Source organism: Oryx dammah, unplaced genomic scaffold, assembly GCF_014754425.2.
Source record: "Oryx dammah isolate SB20612 unplaced genomic scaffold, SCBI_Odam_1.1 HiC_scaffold_25, whole genome shotgun sequence".
Classification (NCBI taxonomy): Eukaryota; Metazoa; Chordata; class Mammalia; order Artiodactyla; family Bovidae; genus Oryx; species Oryx dammah.
This window is the reverse complement of record NW_024070209.1, coordinates 10122828-10143251: the sequence shown is the minus strand read 5'-3', so window position 1 is coordinate 10143251 and position 20424 is coordinate 10122828. Positions and strand designations below refer to the sequence as shown.

At 44.4% G+C, this 20424-nt stretch overlaps 2 protein-coding genes across 4 annotated transcripts; both read right to left on the bottom strand.

Annotated features, from left to right (window-relative positions):
- Positions 1 to 8788: 8788 nt before the first annotated feature.
- Positions 8789 to 15556, bottom strand: LOC120851263 (retinol dehydrogenase 12-like). Its single transcript, XM_040223920.1, has 6 exons — positions 15047 to 15556; positions 14638 to 14877; positions 14068 to 14157; positions 10433 to 10621; positions 9851 to 9957; positions 8789 to 9732 (listed from the first exon to the last, which is right to left on the bottom strand). The coding sequence occupies exons 1-6, from the start codon at positions 15219 to 15221 to the stop codon at positions 9544 to 9546; spliced, it is 990 nt and encodes a 329-aa protein (XP_040079854.1). The 5' UTR covers positions 15222 to 15556; the 3' UTR covers positions 8789 to 9543.
- A 116-nt stretch (positions 15557 to 15672) lies between these two features.
- On the bottom strand, positions 15673 to 20395 carry CUNH2orf81 (chromosome unknown C2orf81 homolog). 3 transcript variants are annotated; one of them, XM_040223874.1, is made up of 4 exons: positions 19991 to 20395; positions 17682 to 17903; positions 17374 to 17595; positions 15676 to 17283 (listed from the first exon to the last, which is right to left on the bottom strand). In XM_040223874.1, the coding sequence occupies exons 2-4, from the start codon at positions 17715 to 17717 to the stop codon at positions 15925 to 15927; spliced, it is 1617 nt and encodes a 538-aa protein (XP_040079808.1). In that variant the 5' UTR covers positions 17718 to 17903; positions 19991 to 20395; the 3' UTR covers positions 15676 to 15924. The 3 variants fall into 3 exon arrangements, with proteins under 3 accessions (XP_040079809.1, XP_040079808.1, XP_040079807.1); XM_040223873.1 differs by having other exon boundaries at positions 20282 to 20374; XM_040223875.1 differs by lacking the exon at positions 17374 to 17595 and having other exon boundaries at positions 15673 to 17283; positions 20282 to 20374.
- Positions 20396 to 20424: the final 29 nt, after the last annotated feature.

Here is a 20424-nt window from a genome sequence, read left to right as displayed (position 1 = left end):
AATCACTATCAAACTACCAATGGCATTTTTCACAAAACTGGAACAAAAAAAATTTTTTTTTAATTTATATAGGAACACGAAAGACCCTGAAGAGCCAAAACGATCTTGAGAAAGAATGGAACTGGAGGAGTCACACACCCTCACCTCAGACTATACTGCAAAATGACAGTAATCAAAACAGTGTGGTACTGGCACAAAAACAGAAATATAGATCAATGGAACAGGCCCAGAAATGAACCCACAAACTTATTGTCAATTAATTTACAACAAAGGAGGCAAGAATATACAAAGGAGAAAAGATAGTCTCTTCAGTAAGTGGTGCTGGGGAACCTGGACCACTACATGTAAAAGCATGAAATTAGAACATTCTCTGATAACATATATAAACTCAAAATGGATTAAAGACATAAACGTAGGGAGTTCCTTGGTAGCCTAGTGATTAGGATTTTGGGTTGTCATGGAACTGAGATCCTGCAAGAGATGTGACCAAACAGAAAGACCTAGATGCAAGACTGAATACTATAAAACTCCTAGAGGGAAACACAAGCAGAACACTCTTTGGCATAAATTGCAACAGATTTTTTTGGGATACATCTCCTAGTAATGGGTAATGAAAACAAAAGTAAAAGTAAACAAGTGGTACCTGATTAAAAGCTTTTACACAGCAAAGGAAAACATAAATAAAACAAAAAAGACAACCTACAGAATGGGAGACAATATTTGTAACCAACAAGAATTAATTTCCAAAATATATAAATAGCTTACATAGCTCAGGATCAAAAAACAACCCAATTAAAAAATGGCCAGAAGACCTAAATGGACATTTCTCCAAAGAAGATATAACCAACAGGCACATGATATCACTAATTATTAGAGAAATGCAAATCAAGACTGCAATGAGGTATCACTTCACACTAGTTAGAATGTCTGTCATCAAAAAGTCTGCAAATAATAAATGCTGGGGAGAATTTCCTGGTGGTCTAGTGGTTAGGCCTCAGTACTTACACTGCAGGGGGCACAGTTTCAATCCCTGGTCAAAGAACTAAGATCCTGCAAGCCAGGAAGTGTGCTAAAAATTTTTGACATATGCTAGGGAAGGTATGGAGAAAAGAGAGCCCCCTATACTGTTGGTGGGAGTGTAAATTGGTACAGCCAATTTATGGAACTATGGAAATTATGGAAAACAATATGGAAATTGTTTAAAAAACTGAAAATACATTTACCATATGATCCAGCAATCTCACTCCTGGACATATATCTGGAAAAAATAAAAACTCTAACTCAAAAAGATACATGCACACCAGTGTTCATTGCAGCACTGTTTATAATAGGCAAGACATGGAAGCAACCTAAATGTCTATTAACGATTCAACGATTAATGGATAAAGAATATATATATATATTATATATACACATCATGGAATATTAGTCAGCTATAAAAAGGATGAAATACTACCATTTGCAGCAACAGGAATGGCCCTTGAGATTATCATACTAAGTGAAGTAGGTCAGAAAGAGAAAAATAAATATCATATGGTATCACTTATATGTAGAATTTAAAATATATATATATAAATGAACCTGTTTACAAAACAGAAGCAAACTTCAAAAACAAATTTATGGTTACCGAAAGGGAAAAGTTGAGGGTAAGTATAAATTAAGAGTTTGGGATTAATATATGTATATTACTATATATAAAATAATCAACAAAGATCTACTGCACAGGGAACTCTGCTCAATATTCTGTAATAAACTTTATAGGAAAAGAATCTGAAAAAGAATGGATATATGTATATGTATAGCTGTATTACTTTGCTGAAACTAACATTGTAAATCAACTTTGTTCCAATGTAAAATTTAAAATTTTAATTAAATAAATAACAAGGACCTACTGTACATCATAGGAAACTATATTCAATATCTGTAATAACCTATAATTAAAAAGAATTTTTAAAATAATATTAAAATATATATGTAACTGAATCACTTTGTAGTATACCTAATTTTTTTAAAATCAACTATACTTCTCTTGAAGTTTAAAACAATGAAGGTAAAATAAATCTTCAAACAAAATAATTGAAGAAGTTTGTTATCACTAGATCCTGTATTAGTGGTCTATTGCTGCATAACGAATTATTACAAACTCAATGGCTTAAAAGAAAACACTTATTATCTCACATAGCTCTTCAGGCACTCTGTCTGTCAGATCTAATCTCTTGAATCTATTTGTCACCTCCACTACATAATCATAAGAGATTTGATTTACGTCACACCTGAATGACCTAGTGGTTTTCCCTACTTTCTTCAACTTAAGGCTGCATTTTGCAATAAAGAGCCGATGATCTGAGCCACAGTCAACTCCAGGTCTTGTTTTTGCTGCAAAGAGCTTCTCCATTTTCAGCTGCAAAGAATATAATCGATTTAATTTTGGTATTGACACTCTGGTGATGTCCCTGTGTGTAGTGTCATCTCTCATGTTGTTGGAAGATGGTGTTTGCTATGACCACTGTATTCTCTTGGCAAAACTCTGTTAGCATTTGCCCTCCTTCATTTTGTACTTCAAGGCAAACTTGCCTGTTACTCCAGGTATCTCTTGACTTCCTCCTTTTGCATTCCAATCCCCTATGATGCAAAGGACATCTTTTTATGGTGTTAGCTCTAGAAGGTCTTCTAGGTCTTCACAGAGCCATTTAACTTCAGCTTCTTTGGCATTCATGGTTGGGGCACAGACTTGGATTACTGTGATGTTGAAAGGCTTGCCTTGGAAATGAATTGAGATCATTCTGTCCTTTTTGAGATTGCACAAGTACTGCATTTTGGACTCTTTTGTTGACTATGAGGGCTACTCCATTTCTTCTAAAGGTTTCTTGCCCACAGTAGTAGGTATAATGGTCATCTGAATTAAATTCACCCCTTTCTGTCCATTTTAGTTCAGTGATTTCTAAAATGAATGTTCAAACTACCATATAATTGCACTCACTTCTCATGCTAGCAAGATAATGCTCAAAATCCTTCAAGCTAGGCTTCAACAGCATGTAAACCAAGAACTTCCGTATCTAAAAGCTGGATTTAGAAAAGGCAGAGGAACCAGAAATCAAATTGCCAGCATCTGCTAGATCATAGAAAAAGCAAGGGAAATCCAAAAATACATCTACTTCTGCTTCGTTAACTAGGCTAAAGCTTTTGACTGTGTGGATCACAACAAACTGGAAAATTCTTAAAGAGATGTGAATACCAGACCACCTTACCTGTCTCCTGAGAAGACTGTATGCATGTCAAGAAGCAAGAGTTGGAAACAGATATGGAACAATGGACTGGCTCAAAATTGGGAAAGGAGAGTACATCATGGGAAATGCTGGGCTGAATGAATCACAATCTGGAATCAAGATTGCCAGGAGAACTATCAGTAACCTCAGATACGCAGATGATACCACTCTAATGGCAGAAACCAAAGAGGAACTAAAAAGCCTTATTTTTTTTTTTAAAGAGCCTCTTGATTAAGGTGAAAGAGGAGAGTGGAAAAAGCTTGCTTAACAGTCAACATTCAAAAAACAAAGATCATGGCATCTGGCCCCATTCAGTTCAGTTCAGTCGCTCAGTCGTGTCCGACTCTTTGCGAGCCCATGAATTGCAGCACGCCAGGCCTCCCTGTCCATCACCATCTCCTGGAGTTCACTCAAATTACTGCATGGCAAATAAATGGGAAAAAATGGGAACATGGCAGATTTTATTCTCTTGGGCTCCAAAGTCACTGTGGATGGTGACTGCAGCCATGAAATTAAAAGAAACTTGCTCCCTGGAAGGAAAGCTATGACAAACCTAGATAGCACATTAAAAGCAGAGACATCAGTTTGCCAACACAGGTCCATATAGTCAAAGCTATGTTTTTTCCAGTAGTCATGTACAGAAGTGGGAGTTGGACCACAAAGAAGGCTAAGCACCAAAGAATTGATGCTTTTGAAATGTGGTACTAGAGAAGACTCTTGAAAGTCCCTTGGGCAGTAAGGAGGTCAAACCAGTCAATCCTAAAGGAAATCAACCCTGAAACTCCTTGGAAGGACTGATGCTGAAGCTGAAACTCCAATACTTTGGCCACCTGGTGCAAAGAGCTGACTCATTGGAAAAGACCCTGATGCTGGGAAAGATTGAGGGCAGGAGGAGAAGGGTGTGACAGCAGATGAGATGATTGGATGGCATCACCAGCTCAATGGACATGACTTTGAGCAAACTCCAGGAGACAGTGAGGGACAGAGAAGCCTGGTGTACTGCAGTCCATGGGGTCACAAAGAGTCAGACATGACTCGGGGACTGAACATTATCTCACAGTTTCTATGAGTCAGGAGTCTGGGTACAGGTTAGCTTGGTCCTCTGCTCAGGACCTCCCCAGGCTGAAATCAAGGTGCCATCCAGGGCTGCAATCTCATCTGGGGCCCAGGTCCTCTTCCAAGGCCACTGGTCACTGGCAAAATTCAGCTCCTTGTAACTATGGAACTGAAGCCTCAACTACTAGAGGCCATGTGGTTTTCGCCACAATGTGGCCGTTTATCTCTACATGGTTGTATTGCTGATCCTGTTCGTGATGCCAGTTGTCTTGCTGTTCACACTGTTTGCTGAACCCAGGGTGAGCAAGGCACAAGTTAAGAGGCTGGAAGATGACTCGAGGAACCATAGGCACTGCAGACACGCTTCTTCTTTCTTGATTGGCATGGCAGCCATAACACAGCCTCTCTCCTGGCTGATGCAGCAGCTGTAACAGCAGCCATAACGTAACCATAGTGTAGCCATGACACAGCCGTAACATAACCTCGTGTAACATCACCATGATGCCACTGCAGTGCGGTCTCAGGGCAGCAGCAGCCGGGGCTTCCACGCTGAAGCTCATATAGGTATAATGCACAAAGTAGCCCGTGACCCGGTGAGTGCCTCACGATGCTCATACACAGTGCTATAAGTGATCTCAGCTACATAACTGTGCAAGGTCTCTGTTTACAGAACATGGGGCCAGAGAGCATGAGAGGGTGGGGCAAGAGAGTCTGACCGGAGCCATCTTGTTAAAGGTCTCTGACTGCTAAGACTAAGCCCTTTTAAAGGGCTCACCTACTTAGGCTAGGCTTCCCTGGTGGCTAAGATTGTAAAGAATCTGCCTGCAATGCAAAGACCTGGGTTCAGTCCCTGGGTTGAGAAGATTCCCTAGAGAAGGAAATGGCAACCTACTCCAGTATTCTTGCCTGGAAAAATTCCATGGACAGAGGAGCCTGGCAGGCTACAGTCCATGGGGTTGCAAAGAGTCAGACATGACTGAGCAACTAACACACCCAAAATAAGGTCCCCTTTGATTATCTCAAAGTCAACAGGTTACTTGAATCTTTTTTACTGGCCAACCTATTTAAAATTTTTACCCAGGCCCTTTATCATGACACTCCTTTTCTTTCTTGCTTCACTTATGTCCATAGCACTCATTGCTGTTGCTTTTGTTCAGTCACCCAGTCGTGTCTAACTCTTTGCGTCCCCATGGACTGCAGCACACCAGGCCTCCCTGTCCATCACCATCTCCTGGAGTTTGCCCAAGTTCATGTCCATTGCATTGGTGATGCCATCCAGCCATCTCATTCTCTGTTGTCTTCTTCTCCTTCTGCCCTCAATCTTTCCCAGCATTACAGACTTTTCCAATGAGTTGGCTGTTCACATCAGATGACCAAAATACTGGAGCTTCAGCTTCAGCATCAGTCTTTCCAGTGAATATTCAGGGTTGATTTCCCTTAAGATTGACTGGTTTGATCTCCTTGCTGTCCAAGGGACTTTTAGGAGTCTTCTTCAGCACCACAGTTTGAAGGCATCAATACTTTGGTGCTCTGCCCTCTTTACGGTCCAGCTCTCACAACTGTACATCACCACTGGGAAGACCACAGCCTTGACTATGTGGACCTTTGTTGACAGAGTAATGTCTCCGCTTTTTAACTCACTGTCTAGCTTTATCATAGCTTTTCTACCAAGAAGCACTCATATCTATGTAATTTTACCACATATTTTTATTATCTCTCTTACTCCACTAGAATATATACTGCTTGAATTCATGAATGTTTATCTATTTTACTTCTTACTTCAGGACAATAACATATAGAATAATGCCTGGATCAGTTGACACTCCATTAATTCATTTAAAGAATAAATGACTGAATGACACAAACTATGGAAAGCTTTGAGGAACTCAAATGTAGAAAGATGTAAGAAAAACACAACAGACATGAATATTGTGCAGTCACACACGGCACATAAACAAAGCCAAATGGTTACAGACTTTAATTACCATTAACCTGATATACAACATAATCACAAGAGTAAAATTCCATCATGTTCATGAGATCTGCTCACACTCAGGGAGAAGTGATTATAGAGAATGTGTACACAGGGTAGGGTGCAGATCTTGGGAGCCATCTTAGAGTTCTGTTTACCACAAATCCTCACGAAAGGAACTTCTTCTAAAGGATGCATAAACTTCAGAGTAGAAGAAACATAATCCCGGATAGAGACACAAGAAAGAAGAATGAACTAAGAAAATACTAGGCATATGAGTAAATCCATATAAATGCCAACTACTTAAAATAACAAAATATCTGATTTGTGAAATTAATGAGATAACAATATAATTAAATATTGGATTATAAAAGCATATGAATCCAAAGAGAATGATTAATGTTAAAGAACGTTAAAGACCTCTAAGATCTATGTATTGTTTGAAAGAAGAATAAAGATATAGATTAAAGATAATGTTAAATGCAGGGATGGAACTTCCCTAGTGGTCCAGTGATTAAGAATCAGCCTTCCAATGCAGGGGATGTGGGTTTGATCCCTGGTCAGCGAACCAAGACCTCACATGCCTTAGGCAATTAAGCCTGTATGTGGAAAACTACAGACCCCAAAGGCCACAATTAGAAAGAAGCCCTCGCAAGGCAACTAACACTCCATGCAGCCAAAAAAAAAAAAAAAAAATTAATTTTAAAAACAGTTAAGATTTTAGGCTTTTAAAATGCAGGAACTTCCCTGGTAGTCCAGTGATTAAGATTCTATGCTCCCATTGGAGGGGGCACAGGTTTGACCCCTGGTGGGGGAACAAAGATCCTGCATTCAGCATGGTCAATAAAATAACATTTTTAGACTAACCACTAAAGAACAGAAATAGATTGTATACAAGAGGGACTTTTTAAAAGGAAAAACTGGGATTTTTCTGGTTGTCCACTGGTTAAGACTCTGTACTTCCACTGGCAGGGGCTGCGGGTTTGATCCCTGGTAAAGGGAGTAAGATCCCTCACGCAACATGGCCCAAAATAAGGGAAAAAGCATTCCATTGCACTCTTCCAACCAACCTTCTCTCTGAGTCAGACTTGTATCATGGTCTGATGGATCTCTTAGCTTTCTCTCCCCACTTTGCTCTCACAGGCACTTCCCCTAGCATGTTTCTTACACATTTAATCTTCAATTAATTGGCATCTGCTTTTTATATAAGAGCTTCCCTGGTAGCTCAGACAGTAAAGAGTTTGCCTGCATTATAGGAAACCTGTGTTCAATCCTTGGGTTGGGAAGATCCCCTGGATCTTCCCTTTAGTATTCTGAAGGGGGAATCTTCATATTCTTGCCTGGAGAATTCCATGGACAGAGAAGCCTGGTGGGCTACAGTCCATGGAATCGCAAAGAGGTTCAATCCCTGAGTTGGGAAGATCCCATGGAGAAGGGAATGGCAACCCACTCCAGTATTCTTGCCTGGAGAATTCCATGGACAGAGTGGCCTGGTGGGCTTAAGTCCACGGGGGTCTTAAAGAGTCAGACACAATTGAGGAATTAACACTTTCTTATATAACGTCCCTACACTAACATGAATTCCAAATTCATCCTATAAAATGAAACTATCCATGACAGCAAAGCTAGACAATGGCAATATAAGTAGGAAAAAGTACAGTACAGGTCAGTCTCATTTATGAATAAATAGTTCCAAATAAAAACATGAGTATACTAAATTTAGCCATGTATACCAAATTATATACTAGTGGCTTCCCTAGTGGACCAGTTGGTAAAGAATCTGCCTACAATAAAGGAGATCCAGGTTCAATTCCTGGGTTAGGAAGATCCCCTGGAGAAGGAAATGGCAACCCACTCCAGTAAACTTGCCTGAAGAATTCCATGGACAGAGTATCCAGGCAAGCTACAGTCCACGGGATCACAAAGAGTCAGACATGACTGTGCAATTAACTTCCACTTTCTTTCATACAAAATTAGCACTCTGACAAAGTTGGTTTAAATCCAAGTTTGGTTTAATAGTAGAAAATCAGTTAAGGTCTAGGAAAAGAAATAAAATTTATATTAATATGAAAGAGGAGAAATAAATGTTATTATTCCTAGATGGTATGATTGTCCATGTGCAAAAACCAAAAGAATGTATGGATGACTTATCACAATTAGATAACAGTAAACTTTGGCCACCTCATGCGAAGAGTTGACTCATTGGAAAAGACTCTGATGCTGGGAGGGATTGGGGGCAGGAGGAGAAGGGGACGACAGAGGATGAGATGGCTGGATGGCATCACAGACTCGATGGACATGAGTCTGAGTGAACTGCGGGAGTTGGTGATGGACAGGGAGGCCTGGCGTGCTGCGATTCATGGGGTCGCAAAGAGACACGACTGAGCGACTGAACTGAACTGAACTGAAAGTTGCTCAATGATATACAATTAATATACAAAATTTAAAATATCATTTGCAATAGCATAAAAAGTAAGTTATCTGAAATTAAATGTAGTAAAACTTGTGTAAGATCTTTATTCAAAAATTTATAAAGATATTTAAAAGGTTTAGATAAAAGTACACACTGTTCATGTTTAGAACAACTCATTGTCATAAAAACTTCAATCCTCCCAAGTAGATACATACACATACAAGCTTTGAATACGTGAAATTTGAAACGTTTAGTTCAAAATTCATTTAGATTTTGAAGGAAACAGTGGTCTCTCACTCTCTGAATTCGCTATCTTTATTGCAGGACTCAGCACTCAGGAGCAGCACTTGATAGACAGGTGGAAGGGTGACCTGTAGGCTCAGTTACGGTTCAGCTGGGAGATAGCACCCTGTGGAGTTAGAGTGCTGTCCGGCAGGATGAGGCACACACCTTGATCCAGAGGACGCAGTGTGGTGCCGCCTCTCCCAAGGCCAGGAACCAAGGGCTATAGGCAGAAGTTTCCCCTCTTATTGGCACGTCTAATACCCATTGAAAGGAGTCTCACTCCCCGTCCCTACAATGCGGGACTCAGTAGGTCTGGAGATCCCAGGGCCTAAGACATGAATACTTCTGTCAGACAACTAGCAATAAAGTAGAAGCTGAAACTTTCCCCTGGCTGATCTGAGGTCCCATGCCCCTGAACCAACAGAAAGAGGAAGTGGTCACTCTACTAGACAAAGAGATTGATCCCTGGACCTGGCAAACAGAAGGCATAATCAGAGTAAGGGCTGGGAGTCAGAGGGAGGGTGGCTGGTTAAGGCAGGGGTCACAGAAGATCAGTCCACCTTGTCTAGGTTTGTTAGTCGGACTGAGGTATTCCAGAGGCTTTGGGCCACGTGAGGATCCTGAGCAGCTTCAGGGGGTAGAGTTATTACACAGGAACTGCTAAAATGTTTCCCAGAAATGCCATCCAGCTCCTTTGCTAAGCTCAGGTAGAGGACTGGGACTGCACCTTGTTTGCTATCCTGTAGAGACACAGAGGAAGTGAAGAGTAAAGCCAGGCGAGCTCTAACTTACCGGGATGGGGAGCAGCAGAGCCCTGACCCACCCTCTTCAGGCAGCGCCAGCTTCTCCACTACCCACCTTAAAGAAGAAGCTGAGGAGCCAGAAGAGGAAGCGATATGACCAGGAGAAATGCTTCATGATTTTCGTGTACACGACACCTGGGTCCACAGAGTTCACAGTCACACCTGAGCAGTGTAGTGCAGTGAGGTGAGAGGAGGACGGTGGGAAGGAAGAGTTAAGTGTGGTTCTGCAGCGTGCAACTAGGGAAGGATCCTATCAGTCCTGTCGGGTAGACGAGACAGGAGACTTGGGGGTGGTGCCAGAGAAGTCCGTGTTTCGTAACTTACATGAGTGCCCATACCCAAGCCAGTAAGGAGATATAAGTATTAGAAAGCATGGGGTGATCTTGAGGGGGAATATGATGGATGGTGTTGGAGGACAGGGAAGTTGTAGATGATGAGAAAGTTGGAAAAGAATGAAAAGGAGGTAGGAAGATGGGGTTGAGAGAAATACTGGGTGCACAGGTGATAAATGGAGGAGATTAATAGCTGGCTTGGGGATATTGGGAGTATTTTAAGGCCAGAATATATTGGAATGAGATGGGAAGGGTTGGGAGGTAGTGTTGGGAGTGGAAGGGCAGGGAGTGTCAGAGGCAGTTACCTGTCCCTTGAAGTCTCTGGGCAAGCTTCCCAGTGAACGAGGCCAAAAGCAGTTTGCTGCAATCATAGTTCTGGTTGAAGGTCAAAGGTCTACCGGCCCCTATCAGATGATCCTCATCAATGTACCCATGTGATTGCCGGAAGGAAGATACATTCACCACCCGGGCTGACCCTGCCCGCTGAAGGGCCCCTAGGTGGAGAGAAGACCACACACCCTTAATCCAAGTCATGGAGTAAACCCCCATGCCCAGTCCCCAACCTGCTTCTCCATGAGACTACAGGAGAGCAGGGTCCATCTCAGGCTTTCAGAAGACAGTCAGTGGGCCCAGTGCACAGTGTAATGTGAACGGTGACTATTTTCATTAACTGCTTTCGGAAGGTTCTTCTTGTTTTATTCTAGTTTTTTTTTTTTTTTCGCCTAAAGTAAAAGTGGAATTTTCCCTTTTCTGCCACTTGCCAGCTGAAGCTGATTTAATTAATCCTTGTTTATATTTTTATTTTGCTGATGGCTAAGAATGGGGAGAAGAGGCTGGAAAGGCTGTGAAAATTGGCTTTCACACATTCATACACTCATTCATTCACTAATTCATCCCACAAATATTCACTGCGCCCCTGAATTATGGCAGACACCATGCTAGGCACTAAAGACATATGGGTCCTCAGTTTAGGGGGAAAGAAATATGTGCAGAGATTCTTGGGAAAGAGGTTTATTAAACATTTTTTTTTAATTAAAAAACATTTTTTTTGGAATTTATCTTCCAAAAGAATGAAAGTATAAATAAATAAATTAAAAAAAAAAGAAAAATAAACAATAGTAATATAAAAAAAAAAAAGAATGAAAGTAAAATTACTATCAATAGGAGAGGTACAAGCAAATCTTTGGGAAAGAAAAGAGCGTCCTAACTATTAAAAAAAAAAGTCTAGATTATATAAAGTATAAAAAATTATAGTTATCACATATGAGTTTACTTACTGTTTCAAAATACTAAAACTATTCTGAGCCCTCCATTTAGATGAAGAATCATAAATGAAAAATTGAGTGGAGGTATTCAGCCATAATTTGCTGAAGAGAAAATTATTCTTAAAGAGGACAGTGAACTCCAGACTTGCAAACATAGTGACATAAAGACCAAAGGGGCTCACAACCTAGTTGGAGGCTGATCTTCATGCAACAGCATCTGTACAGGAACAGAGCTGTTTACAGGGGCTCGGGTGGTGGTAGTGGTTTACTTGCTAAGTCGTGTCCAATTCTTTGTGACCACAGGGACGGCCTGCCAGGCTCCTCTGTCCATGAGATTCTCCAGGCAAAAATCCTGGAGTGGGTTGCCATCTTCTTCTCCAGGGGATCTTCCCAACCCAGGAATCAAACCCAGGTCTCCTGCTGTGTAGGCAGATTCTTTACCAACTGAGCTATGAGATAAATGGGGGCACCTGGTGGGAGGCAGAAGTGTCAGGACAGGATCCACAGTACAAATGGTATCTGTGCTGAGTGCTGGAAGCTGAATTAAGTTAGCCAGGCTGAAAGGATGGGAAAGGATATTTCACATAGAGGGAAACACATGTGCAAATTACAGCCAGGATTTAGAAGACAGAATGTGGCCTAAGAGAGAAGAAATTTTGGCTGAAGATGAGGGTGTGGGTTTGGGAAAGGTCAAGGCGAGGCTCTCAGTCTGCAGGAGGTTTTGTAAGTGGAGATAAACAGCTTAGTTATTGTATAAAGGTCAGAATACGTTCCAAGAATTGGAAGCAAGAAAGTGATGTGATGAAAGGTGATTTCTTAGAAGACACAGAAGGGAGAATAGACTAGACAGAGGAGACAGGAGAGAATGAAACAGAGCAGGACCATATGGTCCTTGCCCGCCCCCCGCCCCATGTCCTCTGCCTGCCTTTTTTCTATAGAAAACTTTAATCGAAGAATAAGTTTAATCAGAAAAGTGAAAAACGGCTGAAACAAAGGAAAACAGTCTAAAGTGACTAAATAATAGTAATTTAGTCATTAAGCATAGTCAAGGACCTTTAGTTCTTTCTCAAAGGTTATAGATAATATGTTGAGCTATATCCTGTGAGTTGTCCTACAGATACCAGAATATCAGGTGGAAAAGTTAACTCCATGGTGACCAGACTGCACCCAGGACAGGAGCTGCCACAATTCTGAAAACTGACTACAAAGAAATGGGAACAAATAGACCCTGGATCTGAAGATTAACTCTACCTAAAACAATGAAGATGATGCTAGTCAGACCACTGATGACCAATTGAAGATGACTGTTAGAGATAAATGTGCTGTTTCCACATGTAATCTCCCCCCTACACACACTCTGTCTATCAAAGCTCTCACCCCCTGCTTGTCAGGTGGTGGAGTTGGCCTTTGCACAGATGTCCGCCACCCTCCCTACCACTAGTTGCCAGAATCTGAAATAAAGCAAACTTTCCTCTCCATCAACTTGGCCTGTTTATTGGCTTTTGAGTGGCGAGCAGTCAGACCCCACACACACACACTTTTCAGTAACAAGAAGACAGTTCAAGAAATTATCACTAAGCAAGACACAGGGTATTATAGCATATTACAATTTTTGGAAAAGGGAAAAACATATATTAACACATTACAATCCCATAGAGCTTGGCCTTGCTCTTTGTTTACTTTCCAGTCAGGGCTAATTTAATTGCTCACTAAAGGGTACATGAGACCTGGCAATAGGAGTTGCCTCCCAGCAAGGGAATGGGCAGCTGATTTTCCAGGAGAGGAGGAGAGTTTTCCTTTTCTTTCTTTTTCTATATACCCTTTTGTACTTTGGACATATATTCATTACCTGACCAAAAAATTAATTTTCTTTTAAAGAGGCTATCAGAGAGCTTCCTAGATGGCTCAGTGGTAAAGAATCTGCCTGCCAATACAGGAGACATGAGTTCAATCCCTGATCCAGGAGAATCCCACGTGCTGCAGAGCTGCTGGGCCCGTGCACCACGACCACTGAGCCCCAGCACAGCTGAGCTGCAACTACTGAGCCTGCAGGCTGGAACTACTGAACCCCGCGCACCCTAGAGCCTGTGTTCCACAAAAAGAGAGGCCACTGCAATGAGAAGCCTATGCAGGGCAGCTAGAGAAAGCCCATGCAGCAAAAGACCCCAGCACAGCCAAAAATCAATCAATCAATAAACAAAATTATAAAGAGGCTATTAGACAATCCAGAGAAAAGGTTAGGGAGAATGTGCCTGCTGCTTAACCCCTCCCTTCCCTAGAAGAACACAGCCTCCTTAAACCTAGTAGCCTAATGCCACCCTCAAGAAGCTTTTGTTGAGATGACTGACTCTACCGGTCTGGCTAGAACTCAGACCTGAGATGCTTGACTCTGCTGGTCTGGCTAGAACTCAGACCTGAGGGAAAGAGAGGTGTGGTGTAGATCTTATATCCTCTTGCTGGATGTATTGATATTTGGGGGCTAACTGATTCCATTACCAGTCTCCTAATCTTGACTGAGGCCAGGTATGGAAAGTAACAATGTATTGGGTCATTACTCAGCATGCATCTGGGTGCCAAGGGAAAGGAGATGACCATGATAGACGGTAAGCCATGAAAATGCTAGAGGGATGGAAAACCAGGGGTCACACAGAAGGTAAGTACCCATCCTTCCTTACCTTGGAGCAGATTTGTGAGCAGAAAGGGTCCAGTGTAGTTGGTTGCAAAGGTGAGATCAAGGCCCTCTGGAGTAAGTGTGGTAGGGAACCCTGTGAGAGATGAAAACATAGGTGGTGGGTAATGGAGTGAGAATCCTTAGGGAGACAAAGTCTGGGGAGGATATATTGGGTTCAATAGAAATGCCCTGGTGGCTCAGACAGTCAAGAATCTACCTGCAAGGCGGGAGACCTGGGTTGGATCCCTTAGTTGGGAAGATCCCCTGGAGGAGGGCGCGGTAACCACTCCAGTATGCCTACAGAATTCTACAGGCAAAGGAGCCAGGTGGGGTCACAAAGAGTTGGACATGACTGAGTGACTAAACCCAGCACAAAAACACCAAAGGAGCATGGATGTGTTGAGATGGGGGCAATGATGTTTGAGACTATAATTTTAGGTTTTTCAGGATAGTGTCTGAATTAGAGTTTCCATGGTATGTACAGGTTAGGCTTGAAAGATGCCTGTTTTGAGGTCCCTGAGCTAGAAATGAAACTCTGGGAATGTGTTTAGGGGAAGTAAGTCAAGGCACATACCACAGACTGCAGCATTGTTAACCAACAGATGAATCTCAGGACACTCCTGCAGCAGCCGCTGAGCAAAGCTCCGGATGGAGGCCATAGAGCTCAGGTCCACCTCACCAAGTAGGAGGCGGTTGCTCTTAGATGTTGCTTGTATCTCAGCCAGGGCTTGCTGTCCACGCTCTCGGCTACGGCAGGCCAGGATCACACGGGCCCCGCGGCGGGCCAGCTCCTGGGACACAGCCTTCCCAATGCCTGTGGGAGGGCAGCTTCAGAGTATGCTAGTTTGGGGAGTGACTAGAGGGCAATGAAGCAAGTAGGGTGAGAAACAAGGGTTCTGACAGTGGGAGCTGGTCCTCCTCTCTGCCCTCCCTGTTGGGGCAGTTGGAAGCTGTGGTTGTGGCAGGTCAGGAGGAACACTCACCACTGTTGGCCCCAGTCACCACTGCTGTCTTCCCAGTCAAATCCGTGGAGCAGTGCTGGAGGTCCCAGAGATAAAACTTATGCCAGATCTGCACACTTAGTCTAAGCAGGAGGACCAGAATGAGGACAGAGCCAGGACCCCATACTGGGCTGCTAAGTATAGACCACAGCGACATGGCAGAGAAGACTGGCCCGCCACCGGGAATTGCTGCCCACAGGAGGGGGGCAGGGAAGGACTAGTGAAGGCTGAGTAGCACCAGCCAACAGGTTGATGTGGAGCATAAAGCACAAAATTTAAGGAGGCACTCACTCTTCGATGTGTTCGAGTATTCCATTTGGACCTGACAGTGAGTTCCTCCTTAAATTATTTTCACTAGCTATCTGATTGCCTCATTCCAATGCTGGTCGAAGTCAAAGATCAAAAGAGTCAGAGTTTCCTTAAATCCTGCAGAGCCTCAAATTTGTCTCCAAAGAAAACTTGGATATGCACTCTAAGGTGAATTGATAGAGCTCCAGCGGCTGAAAATCAAATTCCTCATGTCTTGAATCACTCTGTACTTAAACAGAGCTACCCCCTTCTTCCCCTACTGGAAGGAGACTAAGTTCTCCCAACTGAGGCAGATCCCTCTTGCAACATTTGTGTGCTCCTTTGTGGAAATGGGGATGGTTCTCCAGAATGCCTCTCCTGGAGAGCCACCTTGACCCTAAAGCAGGGTCTCCTAAGGGTGTAATGTAATTATGTTCTGTGTTCTTATAGACCTCTCCAGTTCAATGAGAGCACACACTTGGAAGGAACTGATGGACATCAGGCCAATTTTTAAGGAAACTCAGCTGTTTATTTCTGGCAAGCAGACAGAAGGAAGGTAGAATTCCCACTGCCTAGGGCTTAGAATGGGGCAGGCGCTTGGAGGGGAGTGACCACATTTTGAGGGCTGAGTTCATTAGTTGTGCCACAGTCACCTGTGGCTTCGGGGCGCCTGTATGGATGGGAGGAGAGGCGCTGCCTTCTCTGTCGTCCCGTTGAGGCTCAGCGGAGCTAAGCAGCACCTGCGTACTTGGGTTCCACATGCTCACACCAGGAGCCAGCTTCAGTGCTCCTGGCAGCAACACGGGCCTCCACGTCACCTGGGACGTGGCCTCCAGAACTTGAGGCACGGGATGAAGACACTGGTGAGGATCCTGGCTCTCCTGGTCCCCAGGGCCCAGGCCCTGCGGAGGTACACGGGTGCGGCCGGCCCAGAGCTCACCCAGCAGTTCGGCCTCCCCCTCCCAGCCGCTGGGCCACTTAGCACTCGGCCATAGCTTGGGGCTGGGGCTGCGTGCCATGTCCGGGCGCGCCCGATGTGTGGCGAGAAAACGGAGCCCGGGACTGGGGAAGGGAAGCTTTGAACCAAAGCCTGGTGACGGTAGGCCTAAGCTTAGAGTAGGGAACTGGAGGCTGAGACGGGGGCCCAAAGCTCGGACAGGAACGCCATGTGGGAAAGGGAAGAACTCTGACCCGGAGACGCGGAAGCTGGGGAGGGAGGCTTGCGGGCCGGCTGGGGCTTCGGTCTTCTCGCCCCGCTGGCGCCCCCGGTAGGCCTCCAGGGGGCGGCCCTCCGAGTCTGGGACCAGGACCTCCGACAGCGGGCGCACCCAGGGGCGAGGCAGCCGCGCGGGGTCCAGACGCGTCATTGCCCCCTTACGGCCAGTTCTGGAGTGAAGCGCGCTGGGCCGCTCGTCAGCCAGCCACGGCGGCTGAGGCTGGAATCCCGCCGAGGGGTTGAGCGTGGTCGGGCCGCCCTCGGAAGGATCGGACACCAACACCTGCGAGGGGATGAGGGGCACCCTCTCCTTCCTGAGTTCCAGCCGGTCTCCAGCCGCGTGCGGCTGGGGCGTGCAACTGTAGAGGTCCTCGAGAGAGAACTGAGAGCTGATGGGCTGTGCCCGCTCGACAGAGGCCTGAGGGCTGGCTACCAAGGACAGCTCCAGAGAAGCGTGGGTACTGCCTGCCGGCACCATCTCCATCAACAGTTGGCTGCTCGAGTTCGAGGATCCGACTGCAAACAGGTCAGTCTGGTCGCTCCTCGACTGGTCACCCAGTTTCTCCAGAGGACCCCGGGACCCTGTCTCCTGAAGCAACTCGGACGTGGGTGGAGAGCCCGGGGTGACTGTTAGCTCCCAAGATTCCATCCGCTCCTGAGAGCCTGAATCCGTCCACGATCCTCCTAAAGGAATCTGGTCCACGCTCTCTTGGTCCTGGGGAGATGCACAGGGGTGGAGGTTAGGGGTGAGTAATGGATCGGGGGCGGCGGTGAGAGGTGGGCGGCAGCTGGAGGCTGGGCTTACTTCGCCTTGAGACGTCTCCTCCAGCCCCACCGAGGCCCGGGCGTGCAGCACTGGCACGGATCCCTGAGCCCAGGCATCCGTCGTGCAAGCCAAGGGCTCGTCATCCTCGCCCCATGTGGGGTCCTCTGCCACTGCAGATTCTCCCTCGTCCCGAGCCAAAAAGCGCCACTCGGTGATCTGCAGCATGGCCTCGCGTGCCTGACTGATGGTGAATGGAATGCACTGCGAAGGCGAGAAAGGCTCTCAGTCCAGCAGGGAGGGGTCAGGGAGAGCGGAGATGTGTCTGAAGGACAAGGATCCAGGCCTACCTGCTGGGTCAGATAGACTTTAAAGGCGGAGTCCATGACTCGGGCCACCAGATCAGCCAAGATGTCGCCCACCACGTCCTCGCCCTCTTCGAGAGCCGTGAACGCTATCCATTCGGCCTCAGTGAGCCGTCCAGGCACGATGTCCACCTGCGGCACGGGAACCGTAGGTGGCCGCACCTTTTCCGCCTTGGATCGGGTCACCCCGCGGTCTCGGACCTGTCTCTGTGGGAAAGGAACAGGGCACTCAGGGCGGGAAACCGAGGAGTGGAGCAGCAATTATGGGTTAGGAGGAAGCTTCCTTAGGTTGTCTAAGACGAAGGAAAGGCCTTTAGAAAGAGACACTTCACTACTAAAAGCTACTATGTGACAGATGCTTTTCAGGTGACCTAGACGATTTAAGTTTTCAAACAGCTCACTCAGTCTCTTTCACAGACAAAGGAACTGAAGTCTGACAGCAGTTCACCTCCACTTGCTTGGGATTACACAGTGAACCCAGGCTATATTTATATATAGCTCTAACTGCACAGTCCTTACTATTTGCGCTAGTTCAAAGTATTCAAAATTCTTCAGAGTTCAGGAATTTGAAAAAGTCAATAAACAGTACAGGAATTATTGGTGTGTTTCCAATCTCCTCCCACTCCCCAAATCAACTTAGATCCTCATTTCACAATATACATCTAAATAAATTCCAGATGAATTAAAGCATGCACACAAACAAAACAAAATTAAAACAAAAGATAAAATGTAGGGAAAATAGTTTAAATTGTCATATAATCTCTGGGTGAGAAACAGCTGCCTAAGCATAAAAGTAATGTAAAAAATAATACAGAAATGGGTAGGTAACTGTATATATATATGTCAAATTTTCCTGTGCTTTTTTTAAAATTCCTAATTACAAGCTGATAATAATAGTTATCATTTACTGGCACTTAAAGTATATCAGTCACATACATGGATTCAGTTCCTACATTTTTTAGACTACATACTATTTGTATCCCCATTTCACAGAATTTGCCCAAGATCACAGAGTAAGGAAGTCGTAGAGTCATAATTCATATGCAGGTCTGTTTGACTCCAGAGCTCGGCTTTATCCTGCTTCCTAAACAAAAAATACATGCAACAAATTTTTTAAAAAGATATTCCCAAATACATTAAAAATGCATATAAAATTTTATAACCATAAGATCTCCAAGGATAATAAGCAAAGAACATAATATTTCACAAAAGTGGAACTATTGATGACTAATAAACATCTGAAAAGATGTCCAATCTTCAAAAGTACCAATTCCAGTTTTATAAATACACAAAGGCATACTCTGAAATGAAAATATATTCTCTAAAATATTCCCTGTGATGTCATTTATAATAGCAGAATATTGAAAACATACATCTAACAAAGAAATAGGTGGCTAATTGTGTGCTACCTATATGATGAAATATTATGTGATGATTAAAGGCAGTCTTACAATAGCATAAGAAAATACTTATGATGTAATGTTAAATGAAAGAAATGATATAAAATTACATATCAAGTATGATCTCAGGTATGTAAACCAATATGTGTTGAAGGAAAGGAAAGCACCGTGTATATGTTTCTTTCCTACACTCTTCTCCAGTTTATAAGTTCTCTACAATTACTTTATGTCCTTTTATAATCAAGAAAAATCCACTGAAAAAGAAAAGTCTAGTCTCCCAAAAACCCATTTTAAGGACATACAAATTTACTAGTAAATTATTGGGAGCCTCTTAATTTCCCCACGACAGTTTCCCTCAAGCTGATTCCTTCCCAACACAATTTCCCTAACTTTTGTCTCCCCACCCCAAACATTATTGCTTCATACATGGTGTTCCCCAAAATTCATTCTCCCCCAACTCTAGTGTTTCCTAAACCTCACACTGAACTCAAAATCCCTTAAGTTTCGTTTCCCATCTCTGCTAGTGAGAACAGTTCTGTTGGCAAGCCCAAGGAATGGTCCACAGCCCCGTTCAGGCTTGGCCAGAGCACGGGTAGGTAGGGCTGGGAGAGGAGAGTTGATTCCTTAGTCAACCCCGCCCAGGCTCTCATTACACCCGCGCTAATGGCTGGCTACACCTAGAAATGGCCTGACCAGAGGGGTTGGAGACATTACTGCATAAATGCTCTTCAGTATTTTAGAGTTTCTTGGCTTTTAAACAATTGACTTTAAGTGCAGCCTCAGAATTGTTGTTTAATCCATTTCTTCTTCCTGAAATTGTCCAAATGAATCCTATCTAGCAACACCCTCTCCCCAGTGCCTGACCAATTCTGGTTTATCCATTTAAATGAGTACCTCAATATAAGAGACTCATTAAACGCATTAACTGCTGTCAAAGTCACTTCTTGTTCTTGGGCTCTTCATCACCCATTTAACCCCCTTCCCTCAGGCTCCAAGTGTGACAATGCTTGTGAGTGCGGGTGGTGCAGGTGTAGGTTTTCTGTCCTGGTGCACCGACAGGGATTCTTCGGTCATCTTGAACGCCCGCGTGAAGGGCGGATGCCGGGTGGCACAGAGCTGGCCCACGGGTTCCGGACACTGGTCTTAACCCCGCTCTGGGCCACCCTCAGCTGAGCTAAAGCTCACCGGGCCTTCGTGCGCCATCGCCTCAACTGTAGCTTCAACCCCCAGGCTCCAGCAGCTTTCCTGTCCAGCCGCAGCAGCTGCTGCGGCCTAACGGTCTCCTCGGCAACCGCGCCGCCGGGAGGCTCGCCCCGCCCACAGTTGCC